At 39.8% G+C, this 17,322-nt stretch overlaps 1 protein-coding gene across 6 annotated transcripts in view; it reads right to left on the bottom strand.

Annotated features, from left to right (window-relative positions):
- Window positions 1-4,900: 4,900 nt before the first annotated feature.
- TTYH2 (tweety family member 2) overlaps window positions 4,901-17,322 on the bottom strand; it is a 181,700-nt gene continuing 169,278 nt past the window's right edge. For all 6 annotated transcript variants that reach the window (XR_015058944.1, XR_015058945.1, XM_085884022.1 and 3 more), the window contains 2 exons: window positions 6,827-6,900; window positions 4,901-6,142 (listed from right to left, as the gene is read on the bottom strand). Coding sequence is in view for 4 of the 6 variants with exons in the window: in XM_085884022.1 (XP_085740148.1) it covers window positions 6,865-6,900 (36 nt within the window). In the remaining 2 variants the exon portion in view is untranslated. The remainder of the gene's footprint in view (window positions 6,143-6,826; window positions 6,901-17,322) is intronic.

Raw genomic sequence — 17,322 nt, 5'->3', positions numbered from 1 at the left:
CACACACACACACACACACACACACACACACACACACACACACACACACACACACACACACACACACACACACATACACACACACACATACACACACACACACACACACACACACACACACACACACACACACACACACACACACACACACACACACACACACCTGGATGGGTTTGAGGGTTGTGGAGTAGCAGCTGAAACCCAAATCCTATTCAGGTTCCTCCTAATGACTCCATCTTTGCTCTTTACTTCTTCGAGTTCCCTCTTGGTCTTCCATTTCATTCCAATGAGCCCTCTGTCTATGCTCATTCTGTTGAACTCTTTTTTTTTTTGAAATACCTCCCTGCTCTTTTGTCGTTTTCCCAGTTGTCGGTGTATATCTGTTGATATTTTGCTATATATTTTTCTTTTGCCGTTTTTGCAATTTTTTGGGGCTGTATTCGTTGCTTTTTCAGTTTCATCTGTGACATCTTCCAGTCGCACATGTCTTTGGAAATGTTTTGCTAGGTGGGGTATGGGGTACCTTCTCTGGCTTGCTGTTTCCATTTTTGCATACAAATTGAGTTTGGTAGTCTGTTGAACTTTTCACGTACTCAGCAAATCATAGTTGTCATTCTGTGCACTTGGTTGAATATCATTCAGCCGCTCCCTCTTTCTTGTCTTGACAGGTACATTGTAGGGATGCATTGTTTTTTGTTGAACATTTTGTGGATGGTGAAGAGTTTCATGGTTTTGACATCCGGTGTATTGATTTCTGCTTGTAGTCAGTTTATTATTCCACAGCTGTACTGGAATACTGGGATTACTAGTTGGTTAATGGCTTTGATTTTATTCCTTGGAGAGAGGTATGTTTTTAGGATCAGTCTCATTCTATGTAGGTGTACTTTGGTAATTGTTTTCTGCATTTGTTTGTGACATTTGGTGGCCCTCATCCGATTTAGTGACCCTGTTTGTGACATCCGAGTCCAGTAGCAAATCGATTACATTCAATGTGATGCAGTCACCCTGGAAGATCCTGCATCGTATCTTCATTCCTGGTATTTTGATCTTTCCTTCCGAGTACTATAATATCAAAGTGGTATTTCAAAGCTCCATTGCCTTTTCAACCAGTTTGATTATTTGGGGGTTGATCTTGTACAATCAAATGCATTTTATCATCCATGAATGTAGAAGACCATCAAAAGCTTTTTTGTGGTCTGCCCATGCTGTGGGCAGTTTGGTTCTTCTCGTTTTACAGTTTTCGAGTATGGCCTTGTTTCGTAGTTGGTTGTCTATCGTTCCTTAGCATCCTCTTTTACATGCCTTCTGTTCTGCCTCTCAGCTTCCTTGTTGGGATAGGTAATGGCACATGATCTCTGTGATGATTCCCGTCAGAAGTTTGTTTGTTGTTGGTCGACATATTATTGTTGGTTTATAATTGTGAGGTAGTTGTGTTTCTTCAGATTTTGGGACGAGGAAGGTGTTACTTTCTGTGAGCCATTCATCTACTATGGCCTTGCCATTGATAAATTTGTTGAATGCTCGGGTGTCATGATTGTATCGAGCATCTTATTGCTTTAGCCAGAAATATGGAATTCCATCCACGCCAGGGCTTTGAAAGTTTGGCATTTTGGCTCTTTTTTCCCCCTTCATCAATTAGCACTTGGGGCATTTCCTTTCGGTGTTGCTTTTTCTTTTCCATGTTTTGAAATGCAAGTACTCTGCAAGTACTCCACCTCATGATGTTCTTTTGGGTCTTCATACATTCCTTTCCAAAAAATTTCAAGTCTATCCTCTCATGGGGACTTGATACATCTTATTTTTGTTTACCTAATTCACGGTAGCATACTTGTGTTGGTTTCAAACATCTGGTTTTGTTTTCTCCCATCTTTTAAAAAATCTCTTCCTATCATTTCGATTTCTCGTTTGTTCTCAGCAACTGTTTCCACTCGGTCTTTATCCTTGGCATTTTTTTTTTTAGAGCCTCTGTATAAGCTTTTGACTTCTGTTTCCTCTTATAAACTGCAGCATTTCTCCCTTTCCCATCTCAATTATTCTCTGTTTCATTTGTCTCCATTTCCATGGTGGAACTTTGTCTTTGGCTGTAGGGCCTGGTTTATTGTTCTTGCAGCGATGTTTGCCTGTCACTTTTTCGTGAATGAGCAATGCTGCTGCAAAGCTCAGTGTTGATTTCCTTCAAAACTGCTGACCATGATATGATTTTTCAGAGTGCTCTGTTGGTCATCACCTGTATTTTTGTTATTTTCTATTTTATAGAGTTGTGGTCTTTTCTTGAGTCGTACACATCTCATCTCCTTTATTTTGTTGGCCAGCTCTTCCTCCAGTTCATGTTGCACTTCATCCTCAATCATTCTGCCGTTCTCCTTCCTCTTCCAGCCCATCACTATCTGCTGCTCTCATCGTTATCCACCCCCAATCTCCCAACCGCCGTTTGGACAGGTTCTGAGCTGAAAGGATCAAAACCTCAACGAAGAAAGGTGCCCAGCTGAATATCCGGGTGGTCGGGAAACCAATCAATTACTTACAGGTTATAATTCTTATTTTAAGTTGAGGAACTGTTTTGAGGTTTACAATGCAAGTACAGTTGAATATCGGATGCTGTGAAATTATCATCATTTACAGCAATCCTTTCAATTACATTATATTTTAGGAATAGCCGATACTGTACAATTCATAAATAGAATTGTCAGGTGTGTGTGTGTGTGTGTGTGTGTGTGTGTGTGTGTGTGTGTGTGTGTGTGTGTGTGTGTGTGTGTGTGTGTGTGTGTGTGTGCGCAATCCGACTCATTTTCAATTTTAATATTCAGTAACATATATCTGTGGTACCTTTCAGTGATGTTTTGAGAAATGGGGCTGTTATTTTCAGGCCATCTTGACACTCCTCCTTTTAAAGTTTAATCGGCACCATGATTAAAAATGCCTGAATGCACATATTTCTGCAGACAATGAATATCTTTGACTTTTCACACATTCTTCATTTAAAAGTTAGAGCACATCATCTGTGCACAGTTATACAAACATACTGTAACTAGTTTAGGTTCCTTAGAAAACATTTATTTTTCCTGTAACATGGTATTGTACGAACAACAATACAACTTTATACATAACTCGTATCTCTAATTTTAGGAAGAACTTTTTTTTTAAGTATGGTGATCTCAGTCACTTTACTAAGTGCATGAATGGCATATCACAGAGGTGACAAATCTGCAACAATGAGTCTGCCACAACTGTCCATCTCAGGTGAGTGTTTTTACATCCTTCCTCAATCGATTGGCATCGGTGGAGGAAGAGCTCTGACATTAACCAAAACAGCAAAATATTTTAGCCTCTCAGATCATCCTTGCCAATATGCATGAGGTGCTTTCATCTGTGGAACGATTAAATGCCTTGTAACAACATCTGACTAATCTGACCACTTCTCCAAAACCACAACGTGTCATAGCCTGTATATCACATTGCAAAGCGAGCATTTAAAGTCATATACTATATGTGCAAGTACCACCAGACATTTTTGTTGCATCGTAGCTCTTAAAAGTATATTAGATAGTCATCTAAAGTTCCATGTCACATTGTTTTCTTCACTGTGTGGGTTATGTTACTGCATCACACCTTAGCCTGCTTCAAATTGTCGGATTCTAAATCCAAGAGTACTGTCAACCTTTCTCAGCATGACAAGACACAAGGCCTCTCCTGTTTTACAATTTCCACAGCTTCTTCAGTCTTTCATTTTGAATTGTTGTTATTTTCTGCCATTTTCTGTCCCCCACTAGTCCCACAGAGTAATGTGTTGATTACCCAACATGTTCATTTTCTACTTCCCTAAGTCAAAGACGATTGTTTCCACCAACTGTTTTGGTTCTTTGTTTTTCTATTCTTTCTGGAACGACTCTCAAATTCCCTCCAATTTCTCCAAGTTTTCAAATTGATAACATACTCTCACTTTCATGTCAACTCTTATTTCCAGAGGTGATATTTATACTCCTAAACCTGTTATTTCATAAATTTAAATTTGCGTGCATTCCATGAACTTCAATTTTTTTTGCAATGAATACTGTACATCAAACTGCTGGAATATATATATATATATATATATATATATATATATATATATATATATATATATATATATATATATATATTTTTAATACATTCACATTACCATCCAAATTATATATATATATATATATATATATATATATATATATATATATATATATATATATATATATAATTTGGATGGTAATGTGAATGCATTAAAAAAGGATTTTCAGTCTAACTTGAAGGCAACTACCTTGTACAATATAGCTTGCACGTACTAAAAAATAATTTGTCAGTTTTACCATCACAGATTAAAATGACTGAGTTACTGAACCCAGAGCCAGGCCAGAGATTACAATCACCTTGCCAGTTGAAATAACAGTCCTTGTATGGTTTGATACTGTGACGAATGCAGAGAAAATGGGAATGTATATACATACATACATACATACATATATATATATATATATATATATATGTATATATATGTATTATGTATATATATATATATATGTATTATATATATATATATATATATATATATATATATATATATATATATATACTGTATGTATACACACACACACACACACACACACACACACACAGACACACATACACACACACACACACACACACACACACACACACACACACACACACACACACACACACACACACACACACACACACACACACACACACACACACACACACACACACACACACACACACACACACACACTTTGTCCACTAGATGGCAGAAGCCCACTGCTAACTTTGATGGTGTGAACTAAATAAATATAAAACAAATATAAAAATTTCTTCATCCAAGTTAACCCTAATTATTCAAACAATGAAATTCAACATAATAATGTTTATTAGCAGGAGTATAATTAACACCATTAACTATTCTACCTTAATCGTTTTTAAAATAAATTCTACCTTATGGTTTTAAAATTGTTTTCAAACTTTCAAGCAGTAGTAGTATTAATAAATCACAGAACAGAAGAGAAAAGTCATGAAGCAAAATGAAGGCAGAAACTACAGCCAGCACTCCCTCCATGTAACCATACATTGCAAATAAAAGGACATCAGCCAGGTAATCAACATTCAGCAGAGCGATAGCACAAGAATATATATACTTTCACATCAGCACATGGAGGAAGAGGTCCCGAAATGCAACACATCGGTTCATACACAAATGGAAAGAAAGATATTTAAGTTGCGATTGCTGTGGACATTGAGTGGAATGCAGTGGCAGGCAGGAAGCTACAACTTAAATAGTTATCCTTGTATTTGTACAAATTAAGAGCATTGTGCTACTGTACTTTACGTAGTCACAGTGGCACGTTCACAGTGTAAACTGACATTTGAAAATCTGCAAATGTATTGGGTTTTTTTTTTTAATCCAAATACATTACTTCAATTTTTAATTGTTATTTTTCGTCAGTAACATTTACCGGGAAATCTCCAAAGTTGAAAACACATTTAAACTTGTTGTGAAGTAGTAGTCAAGTTAAATAGTTAGAATGATCATTTATAACAAAATCTCACAAACATATGTTCATGCAGCTGTAAAAAAAAGGATTTAGGTAAAGTGATTGATTAATGTTGCTAAGTTGTGTGATTCAAAAATGACAACATTCCCTTTAAAACTGTGTCTTGATAAAAACTGGCAATTGACATGTTAAAAATGGAATGCAGTGTCGATAATGAACCCGGTTATTACCATGGTTTCTTCTCCTTACCCTCACAATATAATGTTTACACATGTGGAGCACATACTGGAACAAACTTTTCATTTTACTCCATCGCATGGTATTGACTCCAGGAATGCTTTCAGCAGAAAGTGCGTGGAAGAGCGTGTAGGCTTTGTGCTTGTGGCGACTATCGATATACACTTTTATTGTTGTTTTAATCCGCGGAACATCCAGAACCTGGGGCATGCTTGCTCGCATTAAGAACATGCAGGAGATTTAGAAACATGTCAAATGGGTTACTCTCAGAAGACAAGAAGAGTGAGTACTTATGGTTCAACACACAAGGCCCGAAGCTGCTTGTCATCTGTGCCGTGGATTATTGTTCTCATGCTCGGTGTGTACTGAAAAGAGGAAGAAAACAAGACAAGGGAAAGCTGCCATTATACAGAACATAATAACTTGTTCTTATTGAATCCAACATTTCCAAAATGGGAATAATATCCTGAAGATGTTAACCCCTCATATGCTAAGGGTGTAGAACATTTCTAAAATATCAAGATCATCCATGTTTTCCACATTATTTCTGCCAAAATGTAATTCCTTTGTTAAAGCGAGTTGCTTTTCAATGTAACTACTTTTCAAAATGTATTGTAAAGTATACTTCTGTTCAAACAGGAAGACAAACATAGCCATTGCTTTCAGACAGCGACTTAGTTGATAAGGACCCACTAAATCACAATTCCAAAATATAATGCTTGGATAAGTTTTCAATCTACATGAGCCTAACCTGTTCAATTATATGGAAGTGCAAGATAATATCAGGCAATCCTATGATATTGCAAGCTGTTATAAGCAAGAACCTGACAACATATGTGTTTGAACATTGTCAGATATAATGACTTTAAAACAAGAGAAATCCCAACCAGATGCCCCTGACTTTTAATGGCATCACAATTCCAGACTTCTCCATTGTCAACATCCTAAGGGCACCAATGAACAAAAGTTCAACCGAGTGAAACAAATCAACAATGTGACTACAAGAGCAGAGCAGACAGACACTGGGTAATCTGTGATGAATGGCTCACCTCCTGATCCCTCAAGACCTCTCCACCACCTACAAGGCTCAGCTCAGGTATGTGATGGAATACTCACTGCTCGCCTGGATGGGAGCATCCAAAACAAAACTTAGGAAGCTCGAATGATTTTCGGAAAGATATGCCAACTTAATCGGCCTACCACCATATCAAATCAACATCCAATCTGTTACACCTGCAATTTGTGGCTGCAGTATCTATGATCGCCATTCATAATAAAGGGTGAAAAGTTAAGCTTATTTGCTACATGTTTAATATGAGCAAATAACTGTCCCCCATTTTAAACCTCACACTAAAATCGGGCCAAAGTCTAATCTGATGGCATCCTGATTGGTTGTGAATATACAATGATTACCTGTCTGTGTGAAGCTAGTGTCATTCTGTGTCAGTGGACAGGATGAACAATAGGTTTTTATAAAGTAAAAGTTGAAAAGATCATGTTTTTTGCTGTGAGAAAAAAGGTGGGGCCTATGTTTCCCAGGTTGGTCCTCCATCAATCTTGGTTTTTCTGATAACAGGCTAATGCTCAAAGTCAGCTGCAACTCATTTCCCAGAACAGTGAATCTCATCTTATAAAATTTATTTTATAAAACACATTGTTCATCTTGTCTACAGCCACAGATGCTTCAGATGTTTCTATACAGTATAACAATGTACTACGAGAGCTGTTGGACAAACATGCCCCAGAGAAATCAACAGTTGTCTCATTCAAACCAAACACTCCTTGGTAAATAGTGGAGGAGGTTTGAGAAGCAAAGGGAATGTTTCTTTGCAATCTTCCTATCATACACAGAGCTGTGTAAATCTACCCATGTCTTGAAGTAGCAAATTTACTAACTTTGAACCCATCATTGAATATGCAGTCTGAAAGATGCTCCGAGAAAGTGCATCAGCATCATCATTCTGATTTGACCCAGTACCCGTAAGGCCAATGAAAGAGTGCCTTGATGAGTTCGTTTTGGTCATCACTGAACTCGTGAATCTTTCCCTGACATATGGTATTGTACCTGATGCACACAAGACCGCAAATAGTGCCTTGTGAATAAACCACAGTTGGAATGTATTGACCCAAATTATAGAGCCATTGCCAACCAGATGTTCATCACCAAGATGTTGGAGATGATTCAACTGTGGACTTACCTTCAAGATAATGGTCTGTTCCCTGAGACACAATCCACATATCCACAGTATAATTCGACTGAAACCTTACTGCTGAGGATTCAGAATGATCTCCTGGCTGTGGATAAGGGTGTTGAAGTTGTGGTCGTCAATCTTGTTGAACTATTCAATGGCATTTGACATAATAGGAGAGGAGATTGGGACCATACTCTGTTCAGTGTTGGTGCTGCTTCAGCAGTCTCCTTGGCTATACATTATAGATCACATCATTATGATTATTCGACACTTCAATCACAACTATAGCATCAGTGGAGAGGCCTTGAAGTGTCATGATTCCAACCCAGAGGATCGTAAGCAGATGCCAGTCATTATCGGTCTTCTCTCGGAGTGATTTCATCTGCCCGAGGATGTACTACAGGGATCTTCTTATTCTTCTTGCATATGGCAGCTTTGGCTGTGAGTTGCTTTAATTTTGTTGAGGCACGGCAATGCCGCTGATGCTGTGCCCCTCCACCAGTACACTGATACTCATTTCATCAACCTCGGAAGGATGACAACCTGAGTCAACCCCACCTGGTGTTAATTCAGCAGCCAACGGGGCTGAAACTCAGGACCATAAGATTCCAAGTCAGCCACCCTAACCACTAAGCCAACACCAGGCTTTTCACAGGGATCCATTATGGGATCTCTTGACTTTATCCTGCACACTGGTCCTCTGAGTGACATCATCCATGCATATAAAGGTGTTCATCATATGATGTATGCTGACAACACACGAAGTGAACTATCCAGTGGGGTCGAGAAACTGGAGGAGTGCATCGAAGATATGAAGTCCTGGGCCAGTGATAACAGTGTAATGCTCCATGGTGCCGAGACGGAGGTCTGCACATCATGTCACATTTTCGGAACTCCACTAAACTGCCAGATCAACATATCGGTGGTGAAGAAATTAGTTGTTTCAATTCTGCTAGAAACCTTGATGTGGTCGCTGACAATGTGCTTAACATGAAGTAACAAATCTGGAACATCTGTCTTGCAGCAGCATTTTGTATCTCCAAAAATAGAAAGATCTGGAACAATCTCGATCAATGTTCCAACAAATGCCTGGTGCACACATTTGTAACATCTCATGTTGATCACTGCAATAGTTTGTTCATCAACTTACCCAGCTTTGATACGACTCCACTTCAACATATCCAGAATATGGCAGTACACCTCATCACATGCACCAGAAGTTGAGAACACATCTCCCCTGTTATTCATTCACTGCATTGACTCCCAATCCCACAATGCGTTTCATTCAAGATCTTGCTTCTCACTTACAAGGCTCAAAACGGACATGCACCTTCATACATTACAGAATTCAGGTCAGGCCAGGTATGGGAGCATGCACCAGAGCAGCAAGTCGCTGTGTCCACTTTCCGCCGGTACTCCAAGGGCCTCCGTCTGGCCATCCCCCAGGCAGATGCCTGGCCCATCCCCATCTCCTTGAGATGTTGATGAACCTGCTGCAACCACGAGGCACGTGGTCGGCCCATTGGCCTCCTCCATTACATATACCGAAAGAATTCCTCATTCCGAAAGTGTTCACATTTTCCATCAAACTCTGTTTATCATCCACAGAACATCTGCAAATGACTCCCGGACACCCAACTCACGATGCAGGTGACCGGGCTTTTTCTGTTCCTGCCACAAATCTCTGGAACAATCTTTCAATCTATGCATATACATAATGCCCATCAACAAATGCATTTGAAACTAGACTTAAAACATTTTTTTCATTACCTTAAAAAGTATTTAATGTTCATAATATAATATATAGGGCTGGAAGGATAACGTAAAGGTACGCACACTCCCTTCTGAGCTCTCTCTCGCCTGTGTTTGAATCTCGGCACAGCTATAAACTGTCATCCTGGTGTTTCACACGCAAGGTAATTGTAATTCATCAATGTGTGTGCCCTCCCTCGGTTGGACGTTAAACTGGGCGTCAATCTTCCGGCATTCGTTGGTGGACATTAAACATACCACGATGTTTTTCGTAAAGAGTAGGCGAGCTATTGCTGGCACCCTGGCCAAAGTCCAAATTCGTACACTCTCAGTCGAGTATCCTGCATTGGAGTGACGAGTAATCCAGGATTGCAACCCAAGCCAAGAAATTGCTTTGACAGAATAGACGCTTTGTATAGATTATAGACGATAGAGCATGGTGTCTGAAGATGAATATAGCATAATATATATTCATAGTAATATGTACTCATCTAGTCATGGTGTAAATGTCATTAGTATAAACTTATTACCCTGCACACATGAATTAAAAAGTGGGGTTAAGCAATAATTGGTCCACGTCCGTCCGTCTCTCCGTCCGTCCGTCCGTCCAATCAGTTTATGATCGTCAGTTTATGATAGAGGAATAACTTATTTAAATCGAATGTTATATTTTGAACATGAATGGGAACATAAATAGGAAGACAAGTTTCCCATTTTACCATACTTTGGCATTGAATTTTGCCCTGATCACGCATGCACAGAGAGAGCGGGATAATATTTTACTCTGTTCTGCCTCCCTGGCAGTTAAACAAAATCGAAAATCATTCCAAACAGCAAAACTTGGTTTTTAAGGATATTATAAAGGACACAAGCAACAGGCACAAATAATGTGTAACATGTCAGGTACGATGATGTAATATACACTGGGTAAAATGGCGGTAAAACCCAGAATTTATTTATTTATATGTGTTTAAGCCTTTTTAAACCTTTCTTTGAATTGAATTATATACTTGCACACTGGAGAACACAAATCACCTTCATAATACTTCCAAGAACCATGATATATATATATATATATATATATATATATATATATATATATATATATATATATATATATATATATATATATATATATATATATATATATATATATATATATATATATATATATATATATATATACACACACAAGGTGTGTTCAAAAAGTATCCAACTTTAATTTTTCGTGTGTAAACAAATGAAGCTAGGGAGGCGTGGTTTGGTGCACGTATGTAGGCGATCCTAATTCGTATGTGTGAATATTTTCCCGCCTGCAGAAGCTGTCAGTCGCCGACAGACCGCCGATGAGTGAGGAAGTGTAAGTGAGCGCCGTCGGATTTTCATTTTTGACAAAATGACGGAAAAACTTGAACAACGATACTGCATCAAATTTTGTGTAAAGCTTGGCGATTCCCGAATGGAAGCGATCCGCAAGATTCAACTGGCCTTCGGGAACGAAGCAATGGGCACCACACAGATAAAAGATTGGTACAACCGCTTCAAAGATGGTCGCACATCAGTGGAAAGTGAAGCACGTTCTGGTAGGCCCTCAACATCCCAAAATGAGATCGTCATTGACCAAGTGATGAGGCGGGCGTCAGCATTGGATCCGTTCATTCCATTGTGACTGAGGATTTGGGCTTAAGGAGAATCTCAGCGAAGTTCGTGCCAAAGCTGCGAACGATCGAGCAGAAGCAACTCCATTTGGAGATCGCACAGGACATGCTGGAGACTGTGAACAGTGATCCCAACCTCTTCAACACAGTGATCACTGGCGATGAGACCACAGTGATCCGTCATTTTGTCAAAAACGAAAATCCGACGGTGCTCACTTTCACTTCCTCACTCATTGGCGGTCTGTTGGCGGCTGACAGCTTCTGCAGGCGGGAAAATATTCACGCATACGAATTAGGATTGCCTACATACGTGCACCAAACCATGCCTCCCTAGCTTCATTTGTTTACGCACGAAAAATTAAGGTTGGATACTTTTTGAACACACCTCGTATATAATCATGGCAGGGCATGGCATGTGAGAGGTATAGTATCGGAGTGAAGAAGACTACCAATATGGCTATGTAAGTACGAGGCCACTTCAGGATTTTGTATCGATCTTTAATATCATTATTTTATTAAAATTGAAGTACAGAGTGATTTAAAAAAAAAAAAAATTTAATTTGAGAACCCTCAATAATTTCCACACACTGAAAACTGTATCAGTTAGGAACCTAATATTTAGCATAGCGTAAGTGTCGCCTCATGGTACAGGAAAACGGAACATGGATCCACACAATTGATTACCTTAAATGAAGTGCTGAAGATGTCCACCACCATGTTGCAGGTTCAAATTCATTCTCTTACCATCTTCTGGAGCAACTCACAGTAGGCTACATAATTATCTTTATCTGTCACCAGTCACTAATGCACTGCATGAATTTTATAGGGATAAAGTTTGAGTGTCTTGACTGCCATCTTTGCACTGGAATATGAACAGTGAGCTCATTGTGCTAAATGTCTCAGAGATTTCTTCTTGCTTGCTTCCATTTTCCCCCGCACTTCATCCACTTTCTCTGGTGTAACACTTGGCTGGCACCTGTGCTTTTTAACTTTCACGCAGCCTATTTCTCTGAACTGCTTCACCAGTTTCCAAATCACTGATTTTTGAAGGTTTCGTACGACCACCAAAGCAACTTTTAAACGCAATTTGACATTCCCTAAAGGGTGCATTCTTGCTCACCTCTGCACCGCCTGGGGTCGGGAGAATGAGCAAGCAGTGCTGGGATGAAAATTGAGCAGAGGCCAAACATTGTGGAATTGTACAACCCTATTAAGTTGTATGACTCTGCTGTGTGCATTTTTCACAAGCATGAGGACTTGTGATGAATAATTATTTGTTGGTTGGAGAAGGTATAATCATGAATAATGTTGTGATTGATACTTGCATTATTTCTCTGTTATGCTTGCAAACACGAATAGCTACGGCTCCAGCGATTGTCATAACTCATTCACATTAAATGGAAATTGAACAGGTCTCTTTGGTATGACTTTTGAGATGTACTTACATTCCTACTTGCTTAGCCTCTAGCAGGTTGCTTTATTGTGCTCTGCTATGTTCAACAAGTGCACTTGTGTCTTGCTTGTAGCTGTTGCACAGCTGGGTTAGGGTAAGGATTGATTGGTGTTGGCTTAATGGTGAGGGTGGTGGGCTCGGGATCAAAGGATCCTGATTTCAAATCCCGCTTTTCATTGAATTAATACCAGGTGGGGTTGACTGAGCCTGTCATCCTTCTGAGGTCGGAAAAATGAGTACGAGCTTGCTGGACGATTGAGCCATTTGAGTATCCTGTGTCGGAGTGGCGACCTATCCAGGATTGTGCCCAATAGCCCAGAAGACTGCTTTGGCAGCACCAACGCTCTGCACAGAGTATGGTCCCGATGGAATGATGCATTCTTGTTGTAATGTTCGATGAGAAATACGCATTCTTCCACAGTGAGTGTCATGGCATGACTGAGTGAAAACCGTTAAACGTCACTGTTGGGTCATGTGATAATTGTAACTCTCAGGATAATGTTACATCTTTCTGTAACATTCGGCTACATTTACACAAAATATTAGGTTCATAACAGATCGTTTTCCGTGTATGGGAATTATTTAGGGTTGTTGTTCGTCTTTGGGCTGCTCCCGTTAGGGGTCGCCACAGCGGAACATCCGTTATGATCCGCATACTGATTTGGCACAGGTTTTACGCCGGATGCCCTTCCTGACGCAACCCTGGTCGCCTCTTACGACATAGGGATAAGGATTGGGTTTCGCCATGATTCCGGGCTGCCCTACACCCTCTCATAACGCGGTCCAGTGCAGAGCTCCCGTCCTCAAGCGATCCTCCAACCTAAGCCTCCGAGTAGCCGGATTACAGGCGTACGCCACTCCGCCCGGTATTTAGGGTTATGTAATAAAATAAAATAAAAAAAATCATCCTGTATATACATGAGGCTCATTCTAGAATATTGTGTGCAGTTTTGGTCCCATCAGCTCAGGAATGACAGAAGGAATGACATTCCTATGTCATCCAAATGTCATCCATGGAGAGGGTTCAGCACAAGGCAATTAGATCAATTCTGTTATGTAGCAAATAGGGCTGGCAGGATGGCCTTGAGGTAAGCACTCTCAACTCTAAGCTGTATAGCCTGGGTTTTAATGTTGACCCAGCTATAAAATGTCATCGCAGTGTTTCACAGGCAGGGTAATTCATCAATGTGTGTGTGCTGTCGTTCAGGAGGACGTTAAACTGGGCATCCCGTCTGCCGGTATTAAATGGTGGATGTTAAAGATCCCAAGGTGTTCATCGCAAAGAGTAGGCGAGCTATCGCTGGCACCCTGGCCAAATCCAAAATTCTTCCCGTAACCTACAGAGGGCACAGCCGCACTCTCAATCAATGATGCGAACCCACAGCCTTGTGCTGCATACAAAATAAAAAGATGTATGAATAAGAGGTAGTTTACATAATATGATTTTAAGTAATAAGACACCCACTCCCTACGGAAGTGGCAGGAAGGGTCATGCTATCATCCTCTCCGGCGTATACAGATTGCAGAATATCTCGGCTCAGGTTCGATAAGCAGATATTGCCACAAGAACGCTGGGTTTCCGCCTTTTCAGTTTAGCGTTAAACAGCAGCAGTGACTGTTTAAAAAGATAATCATAGGTGTTTGTGGTTTATAATATTTTTTTATTTCTGGTGGGGGTGCCCCATAAAACACCATGATAAGCTATAAATATACACATAAACACACATGGCGTTTGTCCATAGAGGAAAAACCCCTTGGGGAATGTGGAGAAAAAAATAATTATATTCATGTACTCTCAATTATAATAATTGTTGCTGGTGCTTTATAAATTTAATTTTTATGCTATAGTCGAATTGGCTGTCAATTGTGTTTCCCTTTTGTCTGGGTGTTGATGGGGGGGGGGGGAGGGGGAATGTCTTGCTGTGCTACAGGGTGGCCTGGTTGATGGCACTGCAACTTTTGCCATGATTATGTCATTCTCTTTCACCCAGTGGACACGTATTGCAGTTTGAGTTCTTTTGCCTAATGCTTATCAGACCCATGTACTCACTGTCTTTTATATACACAATTCCTTATATTCATTTATTTGTAAGACCTATAACCTAATGTTTTATCCTCTCTCACCAAGACCAGCTGAAGGTCATCATGCTCTCTCTTTGTTCCCCCACTTGTCTCCACTCCTCCACAAGATGTATGTATATATATATATATATATATATATATATATATATATATATATATATATATATATATATATATATATATCTCTTCTTCTTCTTCTTCTTTCGGCTGCTCCCGTTCGGGGTCGCCACAGCGGATCATCCGTATGATCCGCATAGTGATTTGGCACATGTTTTACGCCGGATGCCCTTCCTGACGCAACCCTGGTCGCCTCTTACGACACAGGGATATGGTACACCTATTTTAACCGGGGTATACACCGGCCCAGTACACTGGTACTCATTTCGCCGACCTCGGAAGGATGACAGGCTGAGTCAACCCCCTGGTGTATTAATTCAGTGGCCCAACGGGGCTTGAACTCAGGACCTTTTGGATCCCAAGCCGCTGCCCTAACCACTGCACCAACACCAGGCTTATATATATATATATATATATATATATATATATATATATATATATATATATATATATATATATATATATATATATATATATATATATATATATATATATATATATCAGGAAATGGAAGCTTAGTTTAGTGCAAATAATTGTGGATGTTTACCATCTCAATGTTTTGGACTCCGTGGTACCGCAAATAAATGTTCTCTGATCAAATGTACTTTTCGTTGTGGACAGTGAATTAATTGTTTCCTACAAATTGAGTAACAGGATTTACACCAGGTCGGTTAATAGAACAAATCAGAAAATTCCACAACAGGAAAGTGGATAGTATTAGCTTATCTGGAATTGAAATTCCAGATCAGGTATTCTCATTGTGCACCATCCGTCTGTCTCCTATTTCAACTTCTCCGGTTAAACCGCTGGGCCGATTTAGCTGAAATTTGGCAGCAAGGTTCCACTCCTGATCGATGACCGATGACGGGTATTGATATGTTTTGTAATAACATTACTATTATGCTATGATCATTGGTGTTGTTATTACTTTCGTTATTAGAAGCAGCCTTGGAAAAATGCCACGATAAGCAATCCTAACAAAGACAAACACCTGAACACGGATTTCACCCAACGTGGAAAATGAAGTCGTGCCAACCTCCATTGTGTGACCTTTAGTCCTTCTGTCAAGTTTGGTTGACATTTGATAAATAACGACTGAATGTATCGTGGTGAGACAGACAGACAGACCGACACCAAATTGCATACTTTAGTATGATGCGATTGCTGTATGAGATTATTGCATACTTAGTCGAGGGACAGGTGAGGGAATGGTGACAAAAAATATCTAGAAGGTTCTGGCTATGCTGGTATCTCCAATTTGCTGATTTTCCGATAAATAAGGACAATCATTGTTGGGGCAGTCTGGCATTTAGCAATGGCATGGTGCAGCTTCATTTCACTAGAGCTGGACACAGTTGGACAAGTGGACCATCCAAAGCCTGAGACATGTATGACTATCACCGAAAAGACTTCAAATCCCACTTGGCTGTTGAATTAATACTACGTGGGGTTGACTCTGCCTGTCATCCTTTATGAGGTCGGCAAAATGAGTGCCAGCTTGCTGGTATACTGTGTTGGAGTGGCAACCCATCCAGGATTGTGCACAATAGCCAAGGAGACTGCTTAAGCAGCACCAACGCTCTGCACAGAGTATGGTCCCGATGGATGGATGGATCCAGTATGTCGATGTGGATTTGAATAAAAATAATTTTTTACTTAAATTGACTTAAAACAGATCTGCGCTATGAAGATGTATTTGTGTGTATTTGTTCAGGTTTTTAATTCACAGTGACCTAAGGCTTTTCCAAGAGTTTGTATTGGTAATGCATGTTGAATAAGGATATGAGAAGACATTAGCATGCTACTGAATGAATGACATGGCTTTAGCAGACTAGTGCGTGCCCGTGAAAAAAATAATAATAATAATAATAAATAAATATTCAAACCGCGAGCAACAAACAACAACCACACAGGCCGTTTCTTCACTCTCGCGTGCCCGTACGTGCGTGGCCCGGAAGTTCGCATATTATTCGCAGTTACGATTATTCGCAATTTAGTTTTAATACCCAATTATTCAATTAGCGCCAACGTATTTTACCTTTTCGCAATGTCGTGGCAAGGAAAAACAAAAAGAGAAGAGAAGAGAGAAAAAAATTTACTTCCTGGTTCGGAGCATACCAGCACTCAGATGTCACCAAAATTTATGCACCGTCTAATACGAAAACGATCATAACTTGGGGCATTGTGTTTATCTATAAATGCGCATAAGAAATCGAGAAATTATTAGAATACACAAAGTCATCACTCTCCGGAAGTCCGTACGTTGTAACCCGTAATGGGGAACGCGGCTG

This window comes from Eptatretus burgeri, chromosome 1 (assembly GCF_056783735.1).
Source record: "Eptatretus burgeri isolate ZD-2024b chromosome 1, Ebu_testis_v1, whole genome shotgun sequence".
Taxonomy (NCBI): domain Eukaryota; kingdom Metazoa; phylum Chordata; class Myxini; order Myxiniformes; family Myxinidae; genus Eptatretus; species Eptatretus burgeri.
Note: the sequence above shows the minus strand (reverse complement) of the source record. Positions and strands in the feature narration are given on the sequence as shown.